The following is a 27,256-nucleotide window of genomic DNA, read 5'->3' on the forward strand; positions in this document are numbered from 1 at the left end:
CCTGCAATCTTGTTGATAACAATGTTAAAGACCAAGCCCTGACAGTGCACTGAATTTTTACCAGCATCAAATGCTAGCAAGCGACAGGTGAATATTAGACTGAACAGTAATTAAATCATCAGGAGATTATGCAAAACATGTGATGCCAAGGTGTTATGAAAGTAAACTTTTTATTAGAGCCAAAGCTTTTTGATATTTGTGATCATCATCAAGGCTAAGGAAGTTACACTACATCAAGCAATAAGAAATTGCAAATCGAAGGTGAAACTGCCAAACCACGTACCTCGTTTGCGGTGTTTAAAAATCTACGCTCACATTTTATTTTTTTGAAGTAGACCAAATCAATATCATTCCTTGAAATTTTCACAGAACTTTCTACGCACGAAGAGAAAAATCACAGAAATTTTCAAGACTGGACGTTAAGTAGTTTTTTATTTAAAAAATAAAGTATGACAGGAAGTCTGCGACGTCGCATACCGAGATACGTGGTTTGGTAGTTTCACCGTCGAAATGCAAATGAAGAATAGGATGCGTGGAGACTGTAAAAAATCTAGAACAACAAATCTTTGAAACAATTTTTTTTAGATTTTTCACCTGCCACTATGCATCCTATTCTTCATTTTACTTTGTAGTTTCTTATTGCTCGATACAGTGTAACTTCCTTAGCCTTGATAATGATCACAAAGGTCGAGAAGCTTCGGCTCTAATAAAAAGTTTACTTTCTTAACACCTTGGGGCTGTATGTTTTCAATAACCTCCTGACAATTCATTATTGGTGTTACAAAGATATTCATCACAATGTTCAAATATGAACAATAATGGTTCTTTTTGTCTACAAATTATGATTTGAAAGCTTTGTAAAGTGTCTTTGAAGTACATAAGTTTTCTAGTTTTAGTTCTTTGGGGCCAGATCAGATGCTGGTGCCTGACAGCTCACTTTCATAGTCATATTTGGCGAAAAGTACCACTGTTACAAATGCGTTAAATTTCCATGCAGTACAGAAATTCTGAAATGTAGGTCGTCCAAAAAATATTAGTACTAATGTGTGGGGATAAATGAAAAGTGATTGAAAGGTTTTTTTTGGAAAGTTGTCCAGCCGCATGTTGCATCTATATATGTTAGCATTAAAGTATGTAATTCAGTTAATGTATACATTAACTAGTTAAAGTATACATTAACTGAAGCAGCCAGTTAAAGTGTGTAATTAAATTTTTATTACACACATTAACTAGTTATTTCATAGAATAACTAGTTAATGCATAGATTAACTGGGACGTGTCGGTTAAAGTATAAAAAGGGAGGAATCTTTGAGCCCCACTTTCGGAGGACATCCAAACATCGCCTCAGAAGGGCTCCTTTTGATACCCGAATGGAAGGCCCTGTTTTTTTGAAATTGGACAAATCTCAGACCTTGACTCCATTTCGTTGTTCCGTTGTCTTTACACCATGCAAAGACCATATTCTCGACGTCTTGATTTGCCCTCTCTACACTCCCTTGACCCTGACTATGTCTCGGTTTACCGTGCACAATTTTTAATTCAGCCCACATTTCCCTCAGACACTCTATCACTGAATTGCAAATTTCCCGGCCGTTGTCCGACTGTGATACTGCTGGGGCTCCAAAAATCGTGAAAATGTATAGCAAGTTGTACGCAACCTCATCTGCTGTTTTTGTCTTTAAAGCTCGCAAACTGACGAATTTCGAAAGATAGTCTTGATAATTTAAAATAAACTTGAATTCACCATCGGGCTGCGACTGCAAATCAATCAAATCTAGTTGACAGCGACTATTTATGTGGGGAAAAATTATAGGTTTTACAACAATGCCCCTTTTCATGACATTCTCCTTTACCTGACAAGTTTCACTAAAGTCTAAAAAATCTTAACTTGGGCTTGAGTAATATTTTTATAACGGACATTCAGTTCGTGCATCATGAATAGCCGTTTGTTTTTGTTTTGATACTTTGACTTGATTCAATTGTGACTTTCACACTTTACCTGTGAGCCGCCCTTTATTCTATAGAATAACTAGTTAAAGTGTGCAACCCACAAAAATTCTACACTTTAACTGGCCGTTTCAGTTAATGTTTACTTTAACTAGTTAATGTATACATTAACGGATTACATACTTTAACGCTAACATATATAATAAGTGATAAAAATGTGAGCCAAATATGCATAATTTTTTTTACAGTTTTATTTTTTTCTTTTTTTTCTTTTCCAGAAAACCTTTTCTTGGAAGGCTGTCTGAATATGCCGACCTACCTGTGTCTGCAGTTGTACCATGCCTAAGTTTTTTTCTATGTCGTCCACTTTTTGGAGGAGCCTCCAAGCTAAACTTTAGTTTGTCATCAGAGGACTCATGAAATGCTGTTCCAAAACGTCGAGTTGTAAAGAGGTGAGTTATTGAACTTGTACATGTTTCTATGAACTATTATAACAGGGTTTCTGGTGGTCTGTGGAACACGGAAAGTCAGAGACTTTATGGGGAGCCTAGACAGTCAAGGAACTAAAGATTTTGATCTTTAAGTCCATCTATTATGTACACAGCTCATTCGTAAAACTGAATTACATTTTTCTGCTCTATGAAAAGAATATTCTGGGAGAAGTTCAAGCCAGTGTTGGTTTCGTCTCCTTTCAAAATGTATAATAGGGGCAGAGATTTTAAAACACCGCAACTGCATTTTTACTTTTGACACGCAACCAAAACACTGTAGCAAGGAATGTGTTAAAAGTAACAACCTACTCTGCTGTGTTAAGGATAGACGCTGTATGAACATTCACACTTTACCAAATCTCTCCCAATCAAGAAGTAATTTTTGAGGTAATAAAGGAATTTTTTTCCCTCAAAATTTTGTATCCAACTAATAATTTTTTCAAAAATTGCGAATCATCTTCTCTAAAAATTGGAAGGAGTATGTTCACGAATTTCTCTTAAAAGTATCGCTTTTATTAAGATAGATCAGACAACACATAAATGCTCATAAGGCGTTCCTCTTTACCACAGCAGTAATCTGCTGTATTTATCCGACTTGAAATTCATATTGTTTTGGTTTTCAGCCGGCATCATTATAGTGGGTTTCCCCTACCACTCAAAGTAGAACACAAGCGTTTTTGTTCAATGTGCTAATCCCTGTACATAAAGCTAAATATTGGCGGTTATACCATGCCCAACTACCTTATTGTGTTTTCTAGTTTTTGGAGGAGGATCCAACCTTACTGAACCTGTCGTTAGAGGACTGTGAAAGTACTGGCACTAAACATCTAGTCAGAAAGTGGTGAATAATTGGTCTTGTATATGTATTCTGTAATCTTTAAAGGGTTTCTGATGAGCTGCAAAACCTTCAAAAGTCAAGGAATCAATGCTGGTTTAGAAAAGTCAGGAAACTTGAGGTTCTGAACTCGTGGTCTAGCTAATATTTACAGTTATTCAGTCATTTTTTTTAAAACTTCAGTGATCTTTTGCTCTTTTCGAAGGATTTTCTTTGAGAATTTTAAACCTTAATGTTGGTTCGGTACCTTCTTAAAGAAATAAAATAGGAGCAGAAATTTTTGAAGCAATAGGTACAACTGATTTACGCTTTTTGCAGTTTCACCATCCCTATGTACCTAAAACATTGTGGTAGGCAACTTATTAACCATAACTTTTACTACTGTACTGTATTCTTCCAGCGTGAAATTTTCATTGTTTTACTTTTCAGGAGGTTTCATTGGATTTTCTCTACAACGCGAAATCTAACACAAGCAGTTCTTGGTCATGTTCAAGGTGGTAATTCCTCTACATAGTGCTTACAAGTGTTGGCGGCTATAGCATCCCTAACTTGCTTACTGCGGTTTCTATTTTTTGAAGACTGATCTGCCTTTAACTCAGCCAATTGTCCGAGGACTGTTCAAATACTGACCCAGAACATCCAGTTGAAAAGAGGCGAGTTCTTGGTCTTGTACCTATATTTTATAATCTTTACCAAGTTTCCAGTGGCCTGCAGAACCTAGAAAGTGAAGTTAGGGTTTATTTGATGTGTATACAGGTAGAGTCGAAATATGTATTAAAGTGCGATGTCATTCCTAATAGATTGAATATTTCAAAGGAGAAGAATGATTCTCCTCTCTCATGGCAAGCTAAAAACCTTAATTTTTTCGTCATTTACACTTAGTTTGCATCTGACTACAGTTTTGAATATGGCAATCATTTATTGAGTCTTAAAAAGCCAAGCCACAGTGTGTTTGAGTACATTAGATACTGACTGATGTTTGTATGAAGCACTTCCTATTTTCGACTTCCACCACCACCCAGTCCATCCAACGAAGAGTCAATGCAAGAACTTGCAATCTGCACTGTCCAAAAAGGACAGTAATACACTGACAGGGATAGAACACTTCTATTTAAAGCAGTGAGAATGAAAAACTGGAAAAAATTAAAATGTTCAGGAGACGCCAAAAACTGCACAGTATGTGAAATGGTCAGTGTAATAAAGCTTTTAGTGCCAAAAAAGGTGTATGGAAAGACACTCAAAACGCTAAATTGCAATGGATGCACTGTAAATACGCATGGATGCGCTACTGTGCAGTTTAATGAGTCCCCTGAACATTGACATTTTTCTAAGTTGGCATTTTTTCATCCTCACTGATTCAATTACAGCCCTCAAAGCAATCATAGAGACAGTATTTTGAAGTGTACATGTTTACTTAAAAAGAAAATATTGCTGGGTTAAAGGAGAATTTTTCAATTACAATTTTTTTATTTAATCATTAGCCTAGTTTTACGAAATTATAACAGGAAAGTACTTTTTTTATCTAACTATAGGGATCTCTGCAAGGGCCAGCAAAAAGGAGAGTAACACCAAAAGATCCAAAATGGTGTGGTAATACCGTTCCAGAAATTTGTACCCCCCAGAGCTCTCAACGCATCCTATTGATCGAGGCTTGTAGCCATCTACGACGTACTCCCTCTAGCTTTGAACGATTGGCAAGTGCATCTTGTCCCTGTATCAGTACAGGCTGGAAAAAATCAATGTGATAGGCCCCAATGATTTGATTGATTCTGCAATTAAAGCAGTACATTTCAGAATTCAGCTTTTATTCAGTTTCAATTCAAAAGTTTCTCAGCAATTCTAACTATTTCTATTTCTGCATGTTCCAGATGGGCAAAGAAAATTTGAATTCCCAAATAAATTGGGAAGCATTGTTGGCTAGTGGAGTGCCAATCAGCTTTGACTTCAATGTTATGGATCATGTACCTGATGATAACTACACCTATGTTCATGTAGATACCTCTGATTCTTCTTCGCTTCAAAATTTTCCGCAAGCTCCACCTTTTCAAGATCCAGTTGTTGAACTTAACAAAACTAGTTCTTCTGCTCTGCCTCTACAAGACTCAATTCTTTAAGATCCAGTTGTTGATCTTACCAAACATACTTCTTCTAGTCTGACTCTACAAGACTCGATTTTTCAAGACCCTGTTGTTGAGCCTACCAAACCTAGTTCTTCTATTTTACAAACTTCTCCTCTATCGTCCCAAAATTCTGTTCAAATTGACTCTCCTAAACTGGAAAAAAAAACATATTAATAAAAGACAAATGAAGGAAATGGCCGCAGATGCAGGGTCCAATAAATCAATGAAGCCAAATCCATGCTGTGATAATACCTCCTGTCATAAAAATTGTAAAATCATTCTTGAAAAAGATAGGAAAATAATTTTTGTTGAATATCATGGTCTCAAAGACTATAAAAGAGGAATTGGTCGTTAAGTTGTATGAAGCAGGTCCCTGTGAAAAGGCATAGAAAGAAGGGTGGTGAGTCAAGCCGCTTCTTTAATACAGAATATAAATTAAACATTAATGGCATTGAACAAATTGTTTGTCTTAAATTTTTATGTGCCACCTTAGATATCAGCCCAATGGCCTTCTGCCTTGCTCTGAACACAAGTTCCACCGGCAATCGCGCCAAAACCAATGCTAGAGGTAAACATACACCTCCCAACAAAGCTGAAACTGATCGGATTAGGTATGCCAAACAATTCATTGACAGTATTTCGGCAGTGCCATCATATTACTGTAGGAAAAACGTTAAAAAGCTCTATCTGCCATTGGAAACATTACCAATTGGTATAGGTTGTATAAATTGAATTGTATCAAAAATGATAGAATACCTATTGCAGGTAGAGTTTACTGCTACGTTTTTAGTCAATTAAATTTAGGATTTCATGTACCCTAAAAAGACGAGTGTGAAAAATGTACTAGTGTGTCGGATTTAGGTGAGGAAAATATTAAAAGAGCAGAAATGGCTACATATAGACAACATCAATCAGAATTCTCCAGATGCGCCGAAATTTTCGGAAGAGACCAGAATATTTCTTGTCATGATGATTCTAGTGGAGTAAGGTCACTGTGTACATATCGATGGTGAAAGTCGGCAATCACGTAACTCGGTTTGCGACGTCGCAGACTTACTGTCATACTCTATTTTTTGAATGGAAAACTACTCAACGGCAATTCTTTAAAACTGCCTTGATTTTTCTTCTCTGTGCGAAGAAAATTCTGCAAAAACTTCAAGGAATCATGTGAATTTGTTCTCTTTTAAAAAAATAACATAGAGGCGGAGATTTTCAGACACCGCAAACGAGTTATGTGTTTGCCGACTTACACCGTCGATATATCCTTTGATCTCCAGAAAGTCCTCAGCACTCCCCATGGGGATAACATGCTACTGGGATTTTCAAAGAAAGTTTCTGTTTACAATTTTACAGTGTATGAGTGTAAAACTCAAGACAGTTTTTGCTTCCTTTGGAATGAGACCGAAGGTAAAAAGGGGGCAAATGAAACTTGTTCAGCCTTGTTACGATATTTAACAGATCTCGATGTTAGGGGCATAGAAAATCTCATAATGTACTGAGATAATTGCACTGGCCAAAACAAGAATCAGTACTTAATTTTTATGATTCACCATTTTTTGTTGAAAGCTAAGTTTTTAAAAAGAATTTGTCTGAATTTTCTTATGGTAGGCCACACATATATGCCTGTAAATAGTATATTCATGCCACGATTGAAAATTTTGTTACAAAGAAAGTAATTTATGCCCCCTCTCAATAGCTCACTACAATATCACTCAGTCGTAAATCTAAACTTCCATACCATACAACATTAGTGACCTTTGTTGATTTTCAAGACTGGGCTGAAACGGAAAAATCTCATAAAATGACTTTGATAAAAAATAGAAAACAAAATTTAAACACCTATTTCAAAGGTAAGCTCCGTCGTTTTCACAAAAAAGCAACCCATTTCTGTTTATTACGATTACAAAAACCCTACAAGTGAATCTTTTCTCATTGAGTCGAAACTTGGTAGTATTCCTTTTCAGCCAAAACAGGCCTACAGTGAAAGGTTACCTATTAGTATATCGAAACGTAAAGACCTCATGAAATTAGTACAAAAAAAAAAAAAATAATACCAGAGGCATATGCACCTGAGTACGAGGAAATGCTGTATGGAAAAAATGTTATTGACACCCTTCCGGAAACGGATGAAAAAGATGTGGATGAGCCAGAATCCAGTAATTTATTGAGTTCCTAATAAATCGATTTGATGCATCCAATGGGTCAGTTGCGCTGGTCACAAACTTGTGTTGGTGCTTGATTCATGTAGATCAGCTAGCAATAATAAGATGTGTCCAAACAGCAATTTTCTACGATCAATACTGACCGACATATCGCCATTTGAAAAGCCGAGTTTTTGATGTCATCCACCGCGTTGTTGACACCCTTGGTTTCTTCCACCTTGCTTTCATCACTCAGTGTGACGCACATTTGTACTGGTTACTAAACATGAAACTCTGATGAAAGCGAGGTGAAAGAAACCAAGGGTTTCACTTCCGCAGTGTGAATGACGTCAAAGACCCGACTTTTCAAAGGGCGATATCTCGGTTAATATTGAACGTAGAAAGTTGTGGTTTAGACTGATCTTATTAATTTTAGCTAATCTACAAGAATCTAGCATCAAAACACGATTCTGTGACCAATGCATCTGACCTATTAATATTTTAACTTAAAAGATATTGTACCAAATTTGTTAAGGATGGTTCTTGATCCTTTGTTAACTGTAATGTTTTATATGTACCTGTTTGTATGTAGATCTGATGCTCCTATGAGGTATTAAGGGCTTTTCTGATGGATGCTTTTTGATCCTTTCTTACCTCTGATTTTTCATCAGCACAGTAAACAAACATTAATAATCATTAAAAGAACTATGATCAGTATCATATTTTATAATTCCTATTTGTCGATTACAAATGATGCTTTCGTTGGATTTTTTTCATTTATCTGAGAGTTTCTATTTTCTTTATTAATCCTTACTCTGTTAGAAACTTTGTGAGTAGAACGTCACAAGTCAACTGTGATAAAAATTTTAAAATGTTCACCTCTCTCTATCGTTTGTATAATTATAACTATGTGTTACCTGTGATCAATTTATTCAAAAAGGGTGTCCTATGAAATTGTTCCTAGCTCTGAAAATCAATAACAGCGCATTTTTGGAAACACGCAGTCATGTTTGTATGTTGATGCGATGCTCCTATGAGGAATTAAGGGCTTTTTTGATGGATGCTTCTCGATCCTTTCTTACCTCTGATTTTTTATAAGTGCAGTGAACAAAGGATAATAATCATGAAAATAACTTTAATTAGTTTTATGTCTTTTAATCCAATTTTGGTTGATTACAAATGATGCTTTTGTTGGAGTTTTTATTATTTTTTTGAGAGTTTTATCTTCTTATATGGATCACATTTTGCAAATAGGAACCAGCGCAATTACAGTGTTGTAAAAATGTTGCTTCCTCGTAAATATTTAAGCAACCTCCCAGAACAGCAAATAGCTTTGGCTTCCAATGGAACAAATTGTTAATTTTAAGGGAAAATAATTGTGTACATTTTAATAAACTGCCTTGGCTTCCGGCGGAAAAATTGTTAATTTTAAGGGAAAATAATTGTGTAAATATTAATACTGTACTTCCATTTAGTATTTTTAAGAGAGAAGGGAAGTTGCACGGTTTTTAAAACACTGTAACAGCGCTGGTTATTTTTTGCTAAATGTGATCCATATATTAACCCTCTCTGTGTTGTTTCAATAATCATAACTATGTGTTACCGGTGATCAATTCATTCAAAATGGGTGGTCATTTATTTCTCCTTTCTATCGGAAGGTATTATTTGAAGTGACTGCCCGAAGAAAAGCGTATTATAAAACTGTTAGCGCTTTTTTGATGGATACTTTTAGATCTTTTCATACCTGTAATGTTTTATTTTGTCACCTTCCAGCGGAAGTATCACAAGTGCCATCCAACTTGTAAAAATTTCTGCTGCCATTTTATTTTCCTACAGAGAAATTGTTGAACGAAGCTGTCCGAAAATTTCGCTTGGTGCTACCGTTTAAATTCAGTGAAATTTTAAAACAGATTCAACCAACAATTTAATTTCTCCGTTAAAAAATAAAATGGAGGCAGAAATTTTTAAATGTCGTATGGCGTTTGTGATACTTTGGCTGGAAGGTGGCGAATGTACCTGTGATCGATTCATTCAAAATAGTTGATGTTATTTTTCTTATTTCTCCTTCCTGTCTGAAGGCATTATTTGAAGAGATAGCCTGTGGAAGGGCGTATTATAAATTTGTTTTTAAAGGTATTTAATGATAAACTAAAATTTTTATTCGAACTATAAATCTCTGTCTTAATCTACAACTGAAACTCAATTATACAGTAACAGTAACTTCGTATAGTGCATTTTATTTATAGTTCCTTATTGTGTTCAATCTTTTTTTCTAAATCTGAGAGGAATAATTTTTATTTTTTTATTTTTGTACCTGCATATTTATAATTTTCGCTGCGTAAAATGCAATCTGCCTTCTTATACTGTTTCTGGCGGTTAATTAAATCATACGTTCTTCTTGGTACTCCTAATAATAAATGCATCTTCGTACAACTATAGTATGTGAAGTTTTTAGTTTTACTGCAAGCCCTCTTTTGCCTTCTGTAAGCTTCTAACTTTCAAAGGTCTTAACTATTTGATTAAAACAAGAAAAGGAGAAGAAGAAAACAATTTTCAATCTGTTTTCTTTGAAATGTGAGATCTTTGGAGAGCAAGGCGCAAGTTCAGATTTTGAAAAAAAAAAAAAAAATTAACTAAACCCAAAGAAAAAAAAAAGGTTTAAAGATAGTCGTATTGGATGCTTTACTGAAGCTAGTCGCAGTGTGACACTTTTTACAGTTGAAAATCAAAGCATCATTTTTAAGCTGCATAACTTATGGTCAAAATTCATTTCGACCTCTTGGTGCCATGAAATTTAGAAATTCAGACTCATTTTTCTCAAACGAATAAAAACTGCTTCTTTGTACTCTGACCTCCAAGGATCAATAACTAGAATCCAAGGATCCTTAAAAAACTTGAGTCCCTTTATTTCAGTGGAAAAACACTTCGAGAATACGAACACGCCAGAATATGGGTGGAAAGTTAGCATTAAGTGCGTTTCTCCATAAAATATTGAAAATGTTTAAAGGTGCCTCCCCCCAAAACCCCCGATTTTGAAAGATGATTAGCTGGTCTATAATTTTTTGACAGCACATACTAAAGTATATATCATTTTCTATGCTGCTTTTATAACCCCGTATCTCTTGGCTCATTTAATGTATTGCTGAATCGCCCTTTTAGAGGTCGGTGGGATCTTTTTGGAAATAGGTCCGGGAAAGAGGACCATCATTTCTCGTTTCATATATCTTGAGAGTGTTTCACGCCAATTTTCATGGAGTTTGGTGTGTTGAATTTTTTTTTAAATCGCATTTGTAACTCAGGATCTCTTGGCTCAATTGGACTGCATTTTGCAATTTGGAACTATAAATTCTGGCCCGGTTTAAAAACAACGTATGTGCCATTAGTTCCCCTATGCACATAAGTGTTTTTTCAGATGAGCCAGAATTTATGGTTCCAAATTGCAAAATGCAGTCCAATTAACGTATTGCAGAGTCACTGTTTTTGAGCTCGCTGGGCCCTTTTTGGAAATAGGTCCGGGAAAAAGGACCTTAATTTCTTGTTCCGCATATTGTAAGAGGGTCTCCTTCCAATTTTTTTGAAGATTGATCTGTCTATTTCGTTTTTAATTATTTCCATTAATCAGCAGGATCTGTCTCCCCATTATTAAAATAGTGTGGCTTTTTCGGGGGGCCCCCGGTCCTTTTTGAATGTAGGTACAAATGTCAAATATTTAAAAATAAAAAATTTAAAACAAACAGAATACACGCTTGCTGAAGTAAATAAAGAAAATAATGTAGGAAGTACCATCCCCCCCTTCCCAATCCCCAACTTTCTCCCTCTCTCTCCTCCCCGATCATTAGTGGTCGGAACACGCCTTAAACGGGAGGCGATAAGGCAACACGGCATGAGGCACTCTTGCGCTCCTAGTGGCGTAGAGGTGCGGCAGGTTGGCAGTCCTCCTCAGTGCATTGACCATGATCTGATAGAGCACGCTCATGTCGCTGTGCTGTGTTTACATTTTGAGTTTCTTCAATTTTCTTGAGCTCCTCCGGTTCCTCAATATTCCTTTGAATTTCTTTTTATTTAGTAATTATTTTGCCAATGAAACCCTCCTTTGATTTTAAACTGTAATATCTCATCACCAAAGAGTACGTTTGAAAATTTCACTACTCTTAACATTCCAAACCTTTGATGCGATGGCTTCCAATTTAAGCACGAGAGATAAGCTTCTTCTACTCATCGACGATATCGAGGCAGTAGCAAAGTGAGTATGAAATAAATCACCTTCATGAAATTATTACATACCTTCATACATATTACTTACTTCAATGCGGTACTCCTTAATTTCTAATCGTTGTGTCTGTCAGAAGTTTCTACAGCTGAATATTGTAGAGCATCTGAGATCTCATGCTGTTGCGCCAAACTTTTGGGAATTTGTCGTTGACTAACAATTTAATGAAGATAGTCATTCCAGCAGTACCCATGCTGTAGAAAGTCGAGAAACTATGCAGCTATTATTGATGGTCAAGACTTACTGTTAGTAAATTATCAAGAATAATATTGAGCGATCCATGAGTGGACTCAGGGTACCTAGTCAAAATGTACAGCTTGAATCTTGTGAAAACAAGTCAACACAATAAGTATACCACAAAACACTATATACTGGGAGTATCTTTTCTATGAACCCCAGGAAATAAGAAATATTTTAGGTATAAGTGGTATTCTGTCACAATTGGTTGTAGTCATCAATTAATATCATAGAGCTTGCGTTTATATGTTGAGACAAATATCAAACTCTCATTATTTAGCTCTGAATTAGCACCACGCAATAAGTTAATACATACCTACAGTCAGATGGCAACACTGATGAGTTGCGACATAAATACAATACTTTGACGTTTGACTGAACATACGATGCGTGAACCCTGTTTTAAGGAAACAGAGGAAGGCATAGTTTTTACTTATCTCTGGGGCCCCGCAAATACTCATATCTTTTCTCAAAGTCACCAACTTTTTAACCCATTATCCTATCTTCCAGGGAGCTGATTGAGAAAACTGACTCTATGAAACAGCAGAAATTAAATGGACCCGAACATATCCTTCTCACCGAACTTCTGGTTGCCAAAGACAAGGAATTGAAAGAAACTCTAAAATTAGCAGAGGAACAAGCGCAAATAAACAACAGAACAGAATTGCTGCAGGCAGTTGTAGACAAGCAGGATGATTACATTCAACAGCTGCAGAGACTACTCAAGGAAGCGGAACAAATCCTTGTAAGTGCTCAGGCCTCTGATTGGTACAAGTTACATGTCATGATATTTGCATAGCCTTCATTATTTATCCTGACTTTCCATGTGGCTGTGTAAAGATCTAGCCCATTTTTGTCTCTTTGAAAAACGAAATTATTTGGGAGTCACGTGCCGAAGGCAAGCTCAATGAGCATGTGAAACCGTCTTCTCCAAAAGACTAAAAGACCTAACAGTTTTAACTTTAGACAACTCAAAGTACAAATTTGTCTTTTGGAACTCAAGTGAGACAATTTTTATTTTCCTTGTCATTTGATGAGATCTGTGCTGTCATTTTTGTGCAAAACATATTTTTTTTTAAGATTTAGGATCTAAATGATGATGTTCATAAAATTATAATGTATCAATCAATCATGTGTACCTTCATCTCTAGGCAACAGCTTTGTATCAAGCAAAGCAGAAGCTACAATCCATTCATCGAGCGAGTAATCGACCAGTCGCATCTGAAGAACTTATCAAATATGCTCATCGAATCAGTGCTTCCAATGCTGTTTGTGCTCCCTTGACCTGGCAACCTGGTGATCCTCGGAGACCTTACCCAACAGGTACTACTCTCTCACTGTTTATTAATTTGTATTGTCCCATCTCTTTTTCTATTTTTGAATCTCGCTTAAGTACTGTTCTTTCAACCTGTTAAATACGAAGATGTTTTGAGTGATTTCTGCTTCACACAAAACCTTCTGCAATTCTGATTACCAGCATTTCAGGAAAGGCATTTTTCATTGAATTATGATTGCATCAATTTTTACTCTCAAATGTGTGACATGAATAATTTGCTAAAGAAATGTAGAACTTCATCATTGTTGTCAGATTTTTTAACCCCCCCTCCCCTTTTAATAAGCATTTTCAAGCCCTTCAGCATTTTTTCCCTCAGTCAGACAGGGATAAAAAGGGAAGGGAAGGGGGGGGGGTAAAAAGGGATCTTACTCTAACATGGATTCATAGTTCAGGAGATGAGGTGGCCGTGTTTCAATTTTATTCAAACCCTCTTTTTTGAAAGGTTACAGCTTGATTATCATTTTTTAATATCGTAAGTTATCAACTGAAAAGACCCTATTATATTTTCCAATCCATAAGTTTAAACTGTGAAATTAGAACTTTAACTGCAGTACAACTGACTTAGTGTATTTTGATTATTTAATCTTATAGAGCTAAAGTTATTTTTCATTGTAGAGATTTGACGTTTTGAAAGATTGAATTTTGTTTTGCAAATCTGTAAGATTTAACTATCATACATCTTTGATTACATGACTTCCTCTTACCATTGCTTATTAAATTAAACAATTACCTAACAAGATATGCACAATTTATGTAAGTCAACCACACCTAGAGGTACGAATTAAAGAATTATTTACTTTTCTACTCACACAGATATAGAAATGCGAATGGGATTCTTAGGACGCCTGAGTGATCTTCCAATCAATAGTCAGATGCTTCAACAAGGAAACCTGGGAGATATTCATCGATCAGGTCACCAAGCAGGTAATTTTTATGAATTATACATACCAATTCATGGTTTAGTAAAAAACCGCTTAAATGTCTCTAATTGAATCAGCTTTTGCAAACCAGCTAGTTTCGATTTTTTCTGTTTTGAGAAAAGTTTAAAATACTGTGCAAGCCTTTTTATCGTAGATTAAATAGTGTCCAAACTTTAACTTAAAAACCCTGTATATCCACCACCAAACCCCAAAGCCTGATTCTTTAGACTAACAATAAGTCTTGAATACCAAAGTTCCAAAAGATAAAAAAATAGACTTAATGATTTTTGCACAAGCCGATTCACAATTTTGACATCGAAAATTTCATCTTATCTCGTTTATTTTTTGAAAGATAATGAACCCTGGGTATGCATATTTTCTTCATCTGCTCGAAACTTTGAAAAATTTCAAGCAGATGTTTATATTCTGTGAAAAAATAAAACATACTTGGAGTTTTAAAACATTGCAATGTACGGAGAATTGGAGATGCACTTTCTTCACTTTTATCCATCAAATTTCAAATTCTTATTCTTCTTTTTTCTTTTTTTATTAATGCTGTTTTGGGCCATTGATAATTTTTAATCAAGATAACAATATTCAAAAGATTTTCCTGCCAGTAAGCTGACCTGAGTCCATCAATCTTGAGAATTTACCAATTTCACTAACTTATGTTGACTGTCATGCTCCACTTTTATGCATGGATTACTTCATCAAGTCCAAAATTCACTCTTTCAGAGCCTCCGGCATCACAACAAAACCAGTTTTCATGGCAGCCTAGCGGGGAAATGCATGCTGCTATTGCTGGTCAACAAATTGCTGTTATGGAGTCAAGGAATCACAGTAAAGACAATGAAGACGTGGAAGTGATGTCTACAGATAGTAGCAGCAGCTCTTCAAGCGACTCTCAGTGAAATCTCTCTGCGCAAACTTTAACAAAGAAATCTCTACTAGTTCAGGAGAGCTGTAAGTCTCTGCAAGTGCAGTCCCATGTAGGTGTTGTAAGTCTCAGAATGTAACCAGTCAGAAGAAAAGAGCCTTCAACATTTAAAAAATTGATAAATGATCGGTTGAAACATTCGCTTTGACTCGCTATGGCATAGTGTTACTTATTCGTAACAATGCGATTTTTGTTCTATGAGAATTAAGTCTTTCTTCTACAGTGTGATTTGTCAACTTTTCATCAGTGAAATTTTGTACGAGGGTCATCCAAAAAGTAAGTTCACCCCTTTCATATCTCCGAAACTAAAATGGATAAATCAAATCGGTAAAAAAGGACTTCCTACTTATATCCTCAGCTCTCCATAGGTACCAAGATTTTTAAATTTGGACCACTGGTTGCCGAGATATTTGATTTTTACGTGAACAACTCCCGGCCAGTTCCGTCCACCAAACGATGCGCTGCGATTCCCGTCACGCTACCTGAATTGACTGTGTTCCCCACACATCTACGTAGGAATAACCAACTCAAATATTCTAAGATTGGCTTTAAAACAATCTTACCTTATTTTTCGACGTAATTTCCGTTCCTTTAGATGCATTTTTCATAGCGTTTCTGAAGCTTCTTAATGCCGTTCTCAAAGAACACTTTTGGTTGACTCTTGAACCAGCCATTGACTGCTTCCATCACCTGCTGATCGTTCTCGAAGCGCTGGCCACCTAGGTGCTTCTTGATTTGCGGAAAAATATGATAGTCACTCGGGGCAAGGGCTGGAGAGTATGGAGGATGAGGTGACACCTCCCACGCAAATTTGTCCAACAAATTTTGGGTCTCTTTCGCCGTGTGAGGTCTGGCATTATCGTGAAGGAATAGGGGACCACGAGACAAGAGACCCGGTCGCTTGTTTCTCATTGCCAATCGCAACGAATTCAATATTCCACAATACCGTGGTGCATTGATTGTACACCCTTTCTCCAAATAATGGACGAGAAGTACTCCTTGAGAGTCCCAGAAGACAAAAGCGACGCGACAGCGCGCGGTGCATCTCATATCAGCGCGTCGTTTGGTGGACGGAACTGGCCGGGAGTTGTTCACGTAAAAATCGAATATCTCGGCAACCAGTGGTCCAAATTTAAAAATCTTGGTACCTATGGAGAGCTGAGGATATAAGCAAGAAGTCCTTTTTTACCGATTTGATTTATCCCTTTTAGTTTCGGAGATATGAAAGGGGTGAACTTACTTTTTGGATGACCCTCGTAATTTTGAGAAAAAAATTTGGAACTCTATGTTCTTACAAAAGCTACAACATAGATTTGTATCCCACGGAATTCAAGATCCAAAATTAATCCATGCCATAGAGGGTTGCGAGGATAGGAACTAAACTGAAGAAAAAAGTTCGGTCCATTCAAAATTTGGAAAATTGTTAACGCCTGTCAAACAATTTTCTTATTAGAAACTTTACTGTCATCTCCAGGATAGGGTATTGTGTCAACATTTCTTTGAGTGTTCTGTACCTAGTATTTTAGGTTTCAACTTCCGTTAAAAGAACAAAATGATCATTTTTGGTCCAAATCATAAAGTTTAGAAACTCTCACTCTGCCGTTGTCACTAGAGTCCCTTTATACCCAGAGTTAAGACAACTCACTTTTGGTTGGGCCAGGGTTGGGCTGAAAGTGGCCTAAAAAAAAATCCAATTCTGATTGGTTCTCGCTCATGGAGGCCGAAACGAGTGCACCAAGATGGCGGTACCTCAAATGTGAACAAGAATAATGAAAATATTACCTAATTGTGGTTTATCAAGAGTAAATTGTTATTTCCATCGGTCCAAAATGAAAATAGATTAAGAAATTATTCACAAACCAATCTCATTTTCTTTTTAATTGATCAATTTATTGATGTTGTTGTTTTTGTGTGACAGACATCGCAGGATTCCTGATCCTTATCCCTCAATATCGTTCGTTTGGATGCACTCGTTTCGGCCTCCATGGCCAGCCAAGGCCGGCTGCCAGTCAGCTGATAATCGAGTTGTCTTAACTCTGGGTATAAAGGGACTCTAGTTGTCACAACAGTAATTGAATCTTTAAATGTGAAAACACACCAACTCGTAAACTTAAACATTCCCATCTTTCCCATAAACATTGCATCCATGTCAACAAAGCTCCATGTCAATTTTGGCCCTCACAGTGTCCCAAAGTAATTGTCCTTAGGCCCTAAAAAGCTTTTTCTTGGACCAACTTCTTCACCTACTGCGCAGTTTTTTGTCTCTTGATGCTGGTGAGTTTTTATTCAATAGAGGAAGAATGGAGTTAATACGATCTGATTTGTCTAAACCATGACATAGATGAGTACAGTATGGCGTCAATAATCCCATGAAATAAAAAATCCGAAGTATGAAAATCGAACAGTTACATCTATTGTTTTGGCTTAACTCAATACAAAATACAATTTTAAACATTTTTAGAAACATGGCTTTTCTCCTTAACCATAAAATTTTGGAGAAAATGGTCTGTATCCTCCGACGTCATGGACAAAATCGAAAAATGCAACCACCTCTTTTTTTCTTTATGGTCATTTTTTGCTCATTAGATTTTTTGAGGAAAATGTCCAGATCTGTAATTGTTGATTTAAAAATTGAGGAAATGAGTCTTGTTAACTATTTTTTTCAAATAGTTCCTCGCTGCATCTTTAGGTATGCTAAAATATAAGTATAAGGATTTGCTCCAACTCAAGGTGCGTTACCTTTAAAAAAAAATGTATTTTTAATGTATGTACAAACCTGTGATACATTTAGTTCTAAGCAGTAAGATAAGTTTTTCTATATTATCTATGGTTTTGTCTCTGATCAACGATCATTTTGAATTTTTAAAGGGATGATTGTTGTTCGGAATTTTTGGTTTGACCTCAACCTTTGAAGGCTTGATTTTCATCTCTTACAATTTTACCTATGGTTCGATGCTGCCATGCTAAGAAAAATCGCTGCATAAACCTCCAGGCTTTACCAAATGTCCTCTAATAAAATACGAATTTATTAAGAAAGTTGTAAATATTTTTCTTCAAATTTCCCAGAAAATTTTGTTTGCAACTTAATTCAGAATATCTGAAAATGTCGAAGAAAAATATGCTTAACTTTTCTCCAAAATAATGGGAGAAATTTGGCATTATTCGAATGTTCCCACTGCGTTTTTCTTCAGCACGGTAGAATTCTGCCCTAACCAATCAGTCTCTACTATCATTGGTAGCTGTGATGTATAATCAATGTACTTTTTAAGAAGAGGAAGCTAGCTTCGAAAAGAATTATTACTAACAAAACCCCTCCCCAGAAATCAAACCAGGTCCTGAACCTGGTAACTAGCACCATTCGAGTTTTTAAGGATGTTTTTTCAAAACTGCAAGAAATGTAAAAATTGAGTTTTAAATTGAAGGATTAATCCTTCAATTTTCCTTGTTGTATTAAGCTTCGACAGTATTATTGTTGTGAAGTTTCTTTTTTTTTGTATTTTTTCATTGTAGATGTTAATTTCAACCTGGGGATTTTTAAAAATGCTTAAGGAAAAATAAATTGATTTGTAAATCTATGTTTCTCTTTTAAATTTCTCCAGTTTTGTTTCTGGCTAAATAGCATCGTATAGACTTTCGAAAAACCCATACACAGCTGGTTAACCGTTTTAGTTTTTTTCTTTCTTTATTTGTGTAGTTACCGTCATTGGGTAGGAGAGTCGGGACGTCTTTCTTTTGGTAAGAGATTTCTATACACCAAAGTAGTATAGGGCAAAATTAGAAAAATAAAGGTAAAACCCACATAAGTAACAACAAATATAATAAAATAAAATTTGAATGAATAACAGGGCTGATTGTTAAATAAAATCATAATTAAACTTCTAATTAAGTAACATAATTCATGCTATCACGATGGGTGTGTTCATTATTCAGAGACCTCTGAAGAAATGTACAGAAATTTAGAGAAGCCCCTGAACTTAATATCATAAATATTTTTTGGAGGGCAAATTACATGATTAACAAGAGATGTTAGTTCTCAGCGCTGCTTGTCCCATTGATTCCAATATTCTTCACTCTGCATTTCTATCAGTCTTGACACTGTGCGGTCAAAAGCAAACATTTCTTCATCACCGGTAAAAATACTGGCTACGGCATTTTCCTAGAAAAAAAGAGAAGAAATAAAATGGTAAACAGAGATTCATAGAGGTAGATGATGGAAAAAATTTGTGAGAATTTTAAAATGAATTAAAAACTGCTAAATACACACTTAAAACTGAAAGGATGGTAAGGTTCCTAACACAGTCTGGCAGACACAGATGAAAATTTGACCTCTATTACCGAAGCTCAAATTTTAAAGTGAAATATGATGCTTCATTGATTGGCCAACAAAGTCAAGAGAGGGCAACTTTTGCGTTAACTTTCTGAGGAGAATCATGTGGGGTAACTTACGGATTCTGATGAAATATTTAGATCATCCATAAGAACTCGGTCATGGTCACCAATACCATCAGATTTTTTCATTAGGAACAATTGATCCAAAGGTACATCAGCAGTAATCACAACACGCACCTGTAATGAAAGAGAACTTAAGATATGTTTTGGAGAACCGAAAATTGGCAAATCAAAATGTTTCCCATCTTCTGACACTCAGAACCCTTCATTTTCAAAATCAACATGTTGCAATCTAACACTACAAAGATATTTTTCCCAGATGGACCTCAGACAATAGAGGAAGAGTAGATGACAAGTAAAATGCCAGATTTCGTTTGATGATGTTGGTTGGTATTTTAAATCTTTACTGTTTCCGTGTCAATTGCTGGAAATTCTACTAGGAACTTTCAGATTCCCTGGTTAAAACGCAACGAAAGAAAAATTGAAGATTAACTTTATTTTACAAAGTCAATTACATTTTGAAGGAAAAAAGCAGACTGGCAAACCACACAGTCTGTTCTCAGGAACTTGCATCTCATTCTTTTCTGCTGTGCTAAGGAAAAACGCTTTTAGGGCACTCGAATGTTGCCAAATTTCCTTTCAGAAAATGTTAATTTTGAAGGAAGTTATGCAAATTTTTAATCAAAATTTTCGATGTTTTAGTCAAATTACTGAAAAACTTCTCTGAAAAATCTGGAGAAAGACTTAATGAATTTTCATCAAAGCCAGTGCACGGCAACGTCTGAAGGCTGATACAATGTTCTTTCTTGGTATGGCAGTTTTGCAATGCAACCTGCATACAAACCTGTTGACCAGGTATCGGTGCTACTGTTACCGAACTGCAGACAGTCTTAGACACTAAAATTGGCTAGTTTCTTTCTTTCTGACAAAAAAAGAAAACTTTACGACGCAAGTGTAGTTCAGAGAGTCTTGATAAAAATTTTGATAGGATGAGTTGCAAAACATCCAGACCTTAAGGCTCCACCAGGACTAGGCAAACCGTGAGTACTGCTATCATTTTGAAAAAAATAATACTTACCCTATTGTCATAGAGCGTATCCATTAACATGATAAACCTCCTAACTAAGGATTTGTTTTTCAACGTCAGCTGAGGCACATCATTTATAATCACAGTATGGAAAATTTGAGCTAACATACAGTAATCGCTTGACCCCAGCGGCTGAAAAAAGTATAAATGTAACATTAAGAATAATCTCCATAAAGAGGGCAAAAAAAAAAGAAACGCGACATACTAATAGTGGCACACAGTTTGGTTTTTATCAAAGCATGCAATGCAACAAATTACAAGAATAACTTGAGTACCCACACAGTTCAAGATTTTCGAAAATTAATGCAAACCACCCCCCTAAGAAATTAAGCAAGAAAAGCACAGATCTAAAAAAATGCTACTTACTCTATCACAGAGTTCTGCAAACGTTGAATTTAAAATCTGACCACAGACTTTCTGAAAAACAACATCACGACCCAATATCGTTAAAGTTTTTGGTCGAATGATATCATTCTCGTTGGCTACTAACTGTTTGAAAATGTTTTCTACTGCTTTCTCTGCGTCATCTTGATTTTTGCTGTAAAAAAGAGAAAACATAATGAAAGTGAAGTAACAGCCAGTTATACTAGGTTATCCAAAAGTCCGGGACCCCCCCCCCCCCCTTATAACTTTTGAACAAAATATGCTAGAGATTTGAAATTTGGGGAATGTTCTCAGGTCAAAGGGAACTACTTTTTGGCGTAACCAAAATTTGGGGGGGGGCGGCCCCCCTGAGGAGCGCGGATCCTAACATTTTTTTTTTCAAATGGGAACCCCTATCTTGTGATCCATCATTCGAAAGGGCTTAAAAACAACATTTTTGGCGAAAACTGATTGTCGATATCTCGATTTTTAACAAAATGGCGGCTTATCCAAGAGTCTGGGCTCCTCCTCATAACTTATGAACAAAAAATGCTGGGGATTCTAAATTTAGGGACTGTTCCTAGGCCAAGAGGAACTACTTTTGCGCGTGCCCAAAATTTCTGCCAGAGATCCGGTAAATTGATGGATATGTCAATTCCGTGTCATAGGTCTCTGCCGTGACCTTAAGGCACTGGGTGATTACTTCCATGATAGAACTGTAGACAGCATTTTAACTTACTATAATTTCTTTTGGAAGGAGAATAAATACCAAATAAAAAAAAAAAAACTTTTTAAAAATGAATGTTATGACTCTACAGGCAGTTTACGAAGTTGCAAAATTAAAGGCCTCACACTCTTCATTAGCATAAATCAGGAGAATTAAATACTTTCATACAGCTAACTTACACAAAATAATGCTTGCCAGCGCCTGCCAAAGTTCGTCTACGGTAATCAACACCTGAGTCTAAACTGACCACTTCACAATGATCTTTAAGTACTTGGATGAAAGGAACAAAATTTGAGCGTTGAAGACCATTTTTATACAAATCGTCTGGTGGTCTATTGCTGGTGGCAATCATCACAACCCCATTATCAAACAGCTCTGTGAACAACCGTTTCAGAATCATAGCATCACCAATGTCTGTCACCTATAAAATGTAAAAAAGTTAAATTTGAATGTCAGGACTCGAATTTCAAGCAAAATCTATAGAGAACACTCGGTTTGATTAAGAACATGAACCAATATTGTGATTTTGAATCAAAAAAATTATTTTTCTTTAGGGGGGGGGGGAGGGGGGGCGCAATTTTAAGGTGAATGATTTTCGTGAAGTTCGGCTGAAAATCAAAATTGAGTTTTTGGCCGAAAACTTACTAGTATCTCAAAAATGAGTTTCCAGTAATTCAGTTAATTTTTTTGCCAAAGAAAGACATATGATTGTATTAGAATAAGATGATTCTATGCAAAGAACGGAATAGATTAAAACTTAGACAGCTTCTTCTCAACATTAAAGTTTTTAAACTGAAAGCCTCGAACTAATTGAACCCCGTTTAATACAAAGGAACTGAGGCACATCAGTTGTTGCCAAATTTAACTGAGCAATTTCATTTTTTACAAGAGAACGTTGGTGCAGATTTTCTTGAAATTTTTAAGGAATTTGATTCGTATCATGCAGAAAATTTACAGAAATTTGCACAAAAAAATACGAACAACCATTTTCATGTAAAAAAATAAATTTCCCAATTAAAGACAATGGCTGATGTGGCTTAGTTCCTTTCTGCTTAACATGGTCCAGTTGTTTCATTATTTTGAAGTACACATTTTCTGTACCAGAGGCTAATTAATCTTTAGTGTCATCTACATCTCAATGGGTATGGTGAATTAATTTGGTGGCTGCCACAGAGGTGCCCTTTTAAATTGATAACACAGAAAAATAATAGATACTAGGTAATTGAATGTATACCTGAAATTCATCAAAGCAAATCAACCAAACATCTTTACTAATAGATAGAGCTACTGGACGGATTGGATCAAATGGTTTTGGCTTGGTTTCCCTGGGATCTTTGACCACCGTTTTCTTGACTTCATGAATACGTTTGTGAACATCCACCATGAAAGCGTTGAAGTGTATTCTTTTTTTCTTCTCCATCTGAAACAATGCAAATAATAAGACAGTAGCATTAATTAAATAATGATACGTACATGAAATTAATTGGTTACAAATTACGGTTATTAATAGAGATCATTGTGAAACCTTGCTTTTCCCCTAGTCCTTTTAAAGGCTCTTTATCTGGCGGTATCATTTGGAGAAACTAGAGGAGCAATGCTTCCTCTCCCCTCGCATAATTTTGATTTGACCTTTGTTTAGGACAAATTTTATCAATTAAAAGTTCCAATTATATAAGTTGGCAATTTATACTTTCCATCCGCAAGCGACTGCACAGCTGTCGTCCAATAGCAATTGAGGATTGACTACTGTTGCTGCCGCCGCCATGTGGGCTGCAGCGCAAACAGTTGGAAGTTAAGAACTGCCAACTCATTACTTTTAACAGAATTTATTTAGATTTTTTAAAAGTATACTCCCCAGGAAAATTTGCCTCCTACAAACTGCTTTTGTTGAACTAGATATAAAGAACAGTTCAAAATCAATAAGCATATCCAGAGGGGGCAAATTTTTGCTAGCACCAAACAGCAATTTAGTAATTTTGGCACTGACTGTAGGATGGAAAAGATTGAATGAGGCTTTAATACCTTGACACAAGAGTAGAATAGATCCATCAACATAGTTTTTCCTCCTCCTACTGCGCCATACAAGTAGACCCCTTGCGGAGCTCTGCTTTTCTCCTTGAAAATCTTTGAGAAGAAGCCCTTCTTGGGAGGTGAGTAACTTTGAATTTCTTCATACACTCTTTGTAATGATGTCGCCACTTTTTTCTGTTGCTCATTATATTCAATTTCTTTCTCATTCACTTTCGAGTCGTACACTGCTATCGGCCCCGCACAAAAGCATCTCAGAAATGAATCAGAGTTTGTCCTTAAAACATTTTCTAAACAATAGGAAAATAAAGAAGGAGCAGGAACTATAGAGGACAACTGATAAAGGTGTTTGACACTTGAAGGCTTGAAATTCAGCGGAGAGAAAAGGGTCATCGTAATGGCTACATAGATTTAGTGCATCATAAAATAATAATCACTGATGTTTGAAAATCACTAAAAATACGAGTCACTGTCATTTCTTAAACATTTCAAATTTGATTCCTACACTTCTGCTTCAATGATATGAGTGCCCGAAAAGTTGAGTTAAGTGGACTGATAAGATAATACTGTGGGTGGGGGCTGCACTTATTGCAGAGCAGACTACGTCCGTAAGAATGTCATCGTAATGTAGCGCGTCACTCAAAACTTCCAGCGACACTAAAATCGGAAAAAATAACCTGCGTCTGGGTCTAGATGAGGAGGTCACTAAAGAAAAATTGAACGAAATATTTGTGTTTATGTCATGGTCACGGCCATGGCAGAATCAAGGTTAGGTTAGGTTAAAAACTTAAACCAGGCTGCCACTAAACTTTCACTTGAAACTTCACTGAATTGAACTTAATTTTGATTTAGGCTAAACAATAAATATTGCTGCTAAACTCAAGAAAACTGTAGTTAATCACATACTTTATCAAGCTTAAGGGCATTATAAAGTCTCAGATATAAATAAGAAACGTCGCATGAACGGCATAAAGAGAATACGAAAAAGGATGTAGGAGTGAAGACAAGTTTTGTGAGTGACCCAACCTGTGCCGCTGTAACAAGTAGCGCCAATGAAGGGAGGTTTGAAATAACATTTACGATTCAATTGAGCGCAATGACGAAATAACTTACGTAGGTACTAAGCTGGAGAAAGGAAATTGCATAAACAAAAAAATATACGTCAGTATGCTATGTACGTAGCTAAATCCTACCAATAAACAATTTGGGTTGGCTGCACCATATATTTTCGCGTTCAGTGTAAATATGAGATACTCTAAAAAGAAGCTAACTGCTGCAATGAGCGGTGGGGGAAGGGGGGCATGTCCCATATTTTTTTTGTAGTAGTGACAAATTAAAGTCAAACTTTTCACAACAGAAAGCTTGATTCAAAAATTGATTTAAATTATTGAGATATTGTGGGATAAACCTAATCAGGGAAAAATTTCCTTTACTAAATTATCCTACGTTTGATTATTAGAACAAATGCAAACAAATGTTGTACATCAAAAGTAACTTTTTTTTTTAAAAAAAAAAAAAAATATACAGACTATACCTAACTGAATGGGAGATAAATATCACAATGTTACATACTGAAAATATAATTCATCTACAACAATATATTTTCATGTTTAGTGATTAACGAACAAAATGCTGAAATAGCAATGTTAAAAATTCTTGAATTTACAATACAATTTTTTTTAAAAGGGAAAAAAATGATTAAGTAATGCTTCATTCTCAAAACTGTGCAAGAATGATTTCTTTTCCTTTCAAGCTTCTTACATTAAATTCAACAAAAATAAAGTATCTGACATTTGATAGAAAATTCTGCTGCCTAGGAATAAAAATTAAAATTAATGGAAATTTCAAAATACCACAAGCAGTTCTTCCGCAATGGCATATTTCTAGGACTTCTTCCAAACTAGACACTTATTATTTGCTGGTAAATCTTCTTTGTGAATGAGCTGTAATCCATGAGTAGATGCGAGGGGAATGAGTTGCAGAGAGATGTCCCTTATACCCCAATCTGGACTTTCACGTTTCAACATTGCATTGAAACGAACGTTGCTCTCAGGAGTTAAAATACCATTGTCAGCGTAAGGACCGTACGTGATGAGAAGTCCACCCGGCTTCAAAACAGCACCACAGCCTTTGAATAACCCTGTTAAAAAAAGAAATCAGAGGGAAAACCAAAATTAGAATTTGAAAATGGTCTAAAAGGAAATGGCATGAAGTAAAGGTAATTGTTAAGGGATTTTTTTTTTTTAACTTAAAGTTACAGAAAATTTAGGAAATATATATTTCAAAGAAGAAATGGGAAGGTAATGAATAATTTTGTAACATAATAGGTATTTCCATAAAAATGTATCTGTGAACTTTCAGAGGGGCCAAAGAGAAACCCTGAAATATGATGTCACATGACAACTACTTCAGGATAACCAGGAGTTTTGCAGAGTCTCTGTGCCAAATTAATAGACTGTGGTACATCCAGTTGTTATAGCAAGATTTAGCATTAGCAGGAGCAGAGTCCTTGGAGCAAGTTATTCAAGTTCAAGTTCAAGTTCTCTCTCTCAATCCATAAAAATACGGTTGACGCAGTTAACCCTTTCGGTGTTCCTGAACTTTCCACAGCATTGCAGCTTGGCGTATCCATCCAAAATTGCTAGTTATTCATATATTCTACTATAAATGAATGGACAATGCACAGTTAAAAATATATTTTTCCTAAATAGGAATGAAAGCTGAGGGAACATGAACTCCAATGAAGTTTAACTTCAAAACCTACTCACCAATAGTTGCTGGATACGGAGATATGTGCATCATGTTGATATTGATAACATAATCAAGGCTTCCAGGTTTGATAGTTCCATCGGCCCATGTAGAGTGATCTTGAGATGCATCCAAATATTTTGGCGGCAGGACATTTGGGCAATCAGCAATAAAAGATGAGATGATTGGAAGTTGATAAGTTTCAAATTCTGTAGGCTGGAATGTCACGAAGGGGAAATGTTTTGAAAAGTATGATACGTGGAATCCACATCCTGAGGATACTTCCAAACACTGCTTATTTCCCTCACTATCTTGGGTCAAGAATTTTTTTAAGACTCCCAAAATTGGCTCCTTATTTCTATCTGCAGCTCCAGGATAATGCTGTGTAATGTTAACTGTAGCCATTGGAAAAAATTTCCCGAAAGCACGATGAACGGAACAAAATTCGTACGTTGCACAACACTCAGAAAATTTGTGAGAAAAAATCATTAATTCAAAGATACAGTATGATGAAACTCTTCCAAGCATAAAATGAGTGATAACTTGGTGATAACTGATAAGAAGAGGTTCAGTCTGAAGCAGAGGAAAACATAACCTTTAAAAATTGCAAGTTTGTTGAGCTTAAAACTAAAATGACCCTAAAATGTTAACTTTTAAATTTTTATTCCATTCGTAAAAAT

The 27,256-nt window shown here is 35.8% G+C and overlaps 3 protein-coding genes across 3 annotated transcripts; 1 reads left to right on the forward strand and 2 right to left on the reverse strand.

Moving 5' to 3' along the window:
* Window positions 1–11,490: 11,490 nt before the first annotated feature.
* On the forward strand, window positions 11,491–18,809 carry MED4 (mediator complex subunit 4). The gene is made up of 5 exons (XM_019043179.2): window positions 11,491–11,777; window positions 12,552–12,786; window positions 13,193–13,364; window positions 14,191–14,301; window positions 15,033–18,809. Exons 1-5 carry the CDS (start codon window positions 11,710–11,712, stop codon window positions 15,206–15,208), a joined length of 762 nt encoding a protein of 253 aa, XP_018898724.1. The 5' UTR covers window positions 11,491–11,709; the 3' UTR covers window positions 15,209–18,809.
* A 225-nt stretch (window positions 18,810–19,034) lies between these two features.
* Window positions 19,035–25,229, reverse strand: LOC109031532 (putative ATPase N2B). Its single transcript, XM_019043095.2, has 7 exons — window positions 23,823–25,229; window positions 23,035–23,220; window positions 21,980–22,221; window positions 21,077–21,248; window positions 20,702–20,842; window positions 19,681–19,800; window positions 19,035–19,390 (listed from the first exon to the last, which is right to left on the reverse strand). Exons 1-7 carry the CDS (start codon window positions 24,219–24,221, stop codon window positions 19,268–19,270), a joined length of 1,383 nt encoding a protein of 460 aa, XP_018898640.2. The 5' UTR covers window positions 24,222–25,229; the 3' UTR covers window positions 19,035–19,267.
* Window positions 25,230–25,547: 318 nt separating this feature from the next.
* On the reverse strand, window positions 25,548–27,139 carry LOC109032708 (methyltransferase-like 26). Its single transcript, XM_019044974.2, has 2 exons — window positions 26,597–27,139; window positions 25,548–25,968 (listed from the first exon to the last, which is right to left on the reverse strand). The coding sequence occupies exons 1-2, from the start codon at window positions 27,102–27,104 to the stop codon at window positions 25,712–25,714; spliced, it is 765 nt and encodes a 254-aa protein (XP_018900519.2). The 5' UTR covers window positions 27,105–27,139; the 3' UTR covers window positions 25,548–25,711.
* Window positions 27,140–27,256: the final 117 nt, after the last annotated feature.

Source organism: Bemisia tabaci, chromosome 7 (genome assembly GCF_918797505.1).
Source record: "Bemisia tabaci chromosome 7, PGI_BMITA_v3".
Classification (NCBI taxonomy): Eukaryota; Metazoa; Arthropoda; class Insecta; order Hemiptera; family Aleyrodidae; genus Bemisia; species Bemisia tabaci.

Excerpts from the sequence above, each read along its gene's own strand:
- MED4 (XM_019043179.2), top strand. The coding sequence starts at position 11,710 with ATGGCTTCCAATTTAAGCACGAGAGATAAGCTTCTTCTACTCATCGAC. Across the intron at positions 12,787-13,192 it reads AGGAAGCGGAACAAATCCTT|GCAACAGCTTTGTATCAAGC; the intron begins GTAAGTGCTCAG and ends CTTCATCTCTAG. Across the intron at positions 13,365-14,190 it reads TCGGAGACCTTACCCAACAG|ATATAGAAATGCGAATGGGA; the intron begins GTACTACTCTCT and ends CTACTCACACAG.
- LOC109031532 (XM_019043095.2), bottom strand. The coding sequence starts at position 24,221 with ATGACCCTTTTCTCTCCGCTGAATTTCAAGCCTTCAAGTGTCAAACAC. Across the intron at positions 23,221-23,822 it reads TATTCTACTCTTGTGTCAAG|ATGGAGAAGAAAAAAAGAAT; the intron begins GTATTAAAGCCT and ends GCATTGTTTCAG. Across the intron at positions 19,391-19,680 it reads TAAATATTTCATCAGAATCC|GAAAATGCCGTAGCCAGTAT; the intron begins GTAAGTTACCCC and ends CTTTTTTTCTAG.
- LOC109032708 (XM_019044974.2), bottom strand. The coding sequence starts at position 27,104 with ATGCTTGGAAGAGTTTCATCATACTGTATCTTTGAATTAATGATTTTT. Across the intron at positions 25,969-26,596 it reads TCCGTATCCAGCAACTATTG|GGTTATTCAAAGGCTGTGGT; the intron begins GTGAGTAGGTTT and ends TTTTTTTAACAG.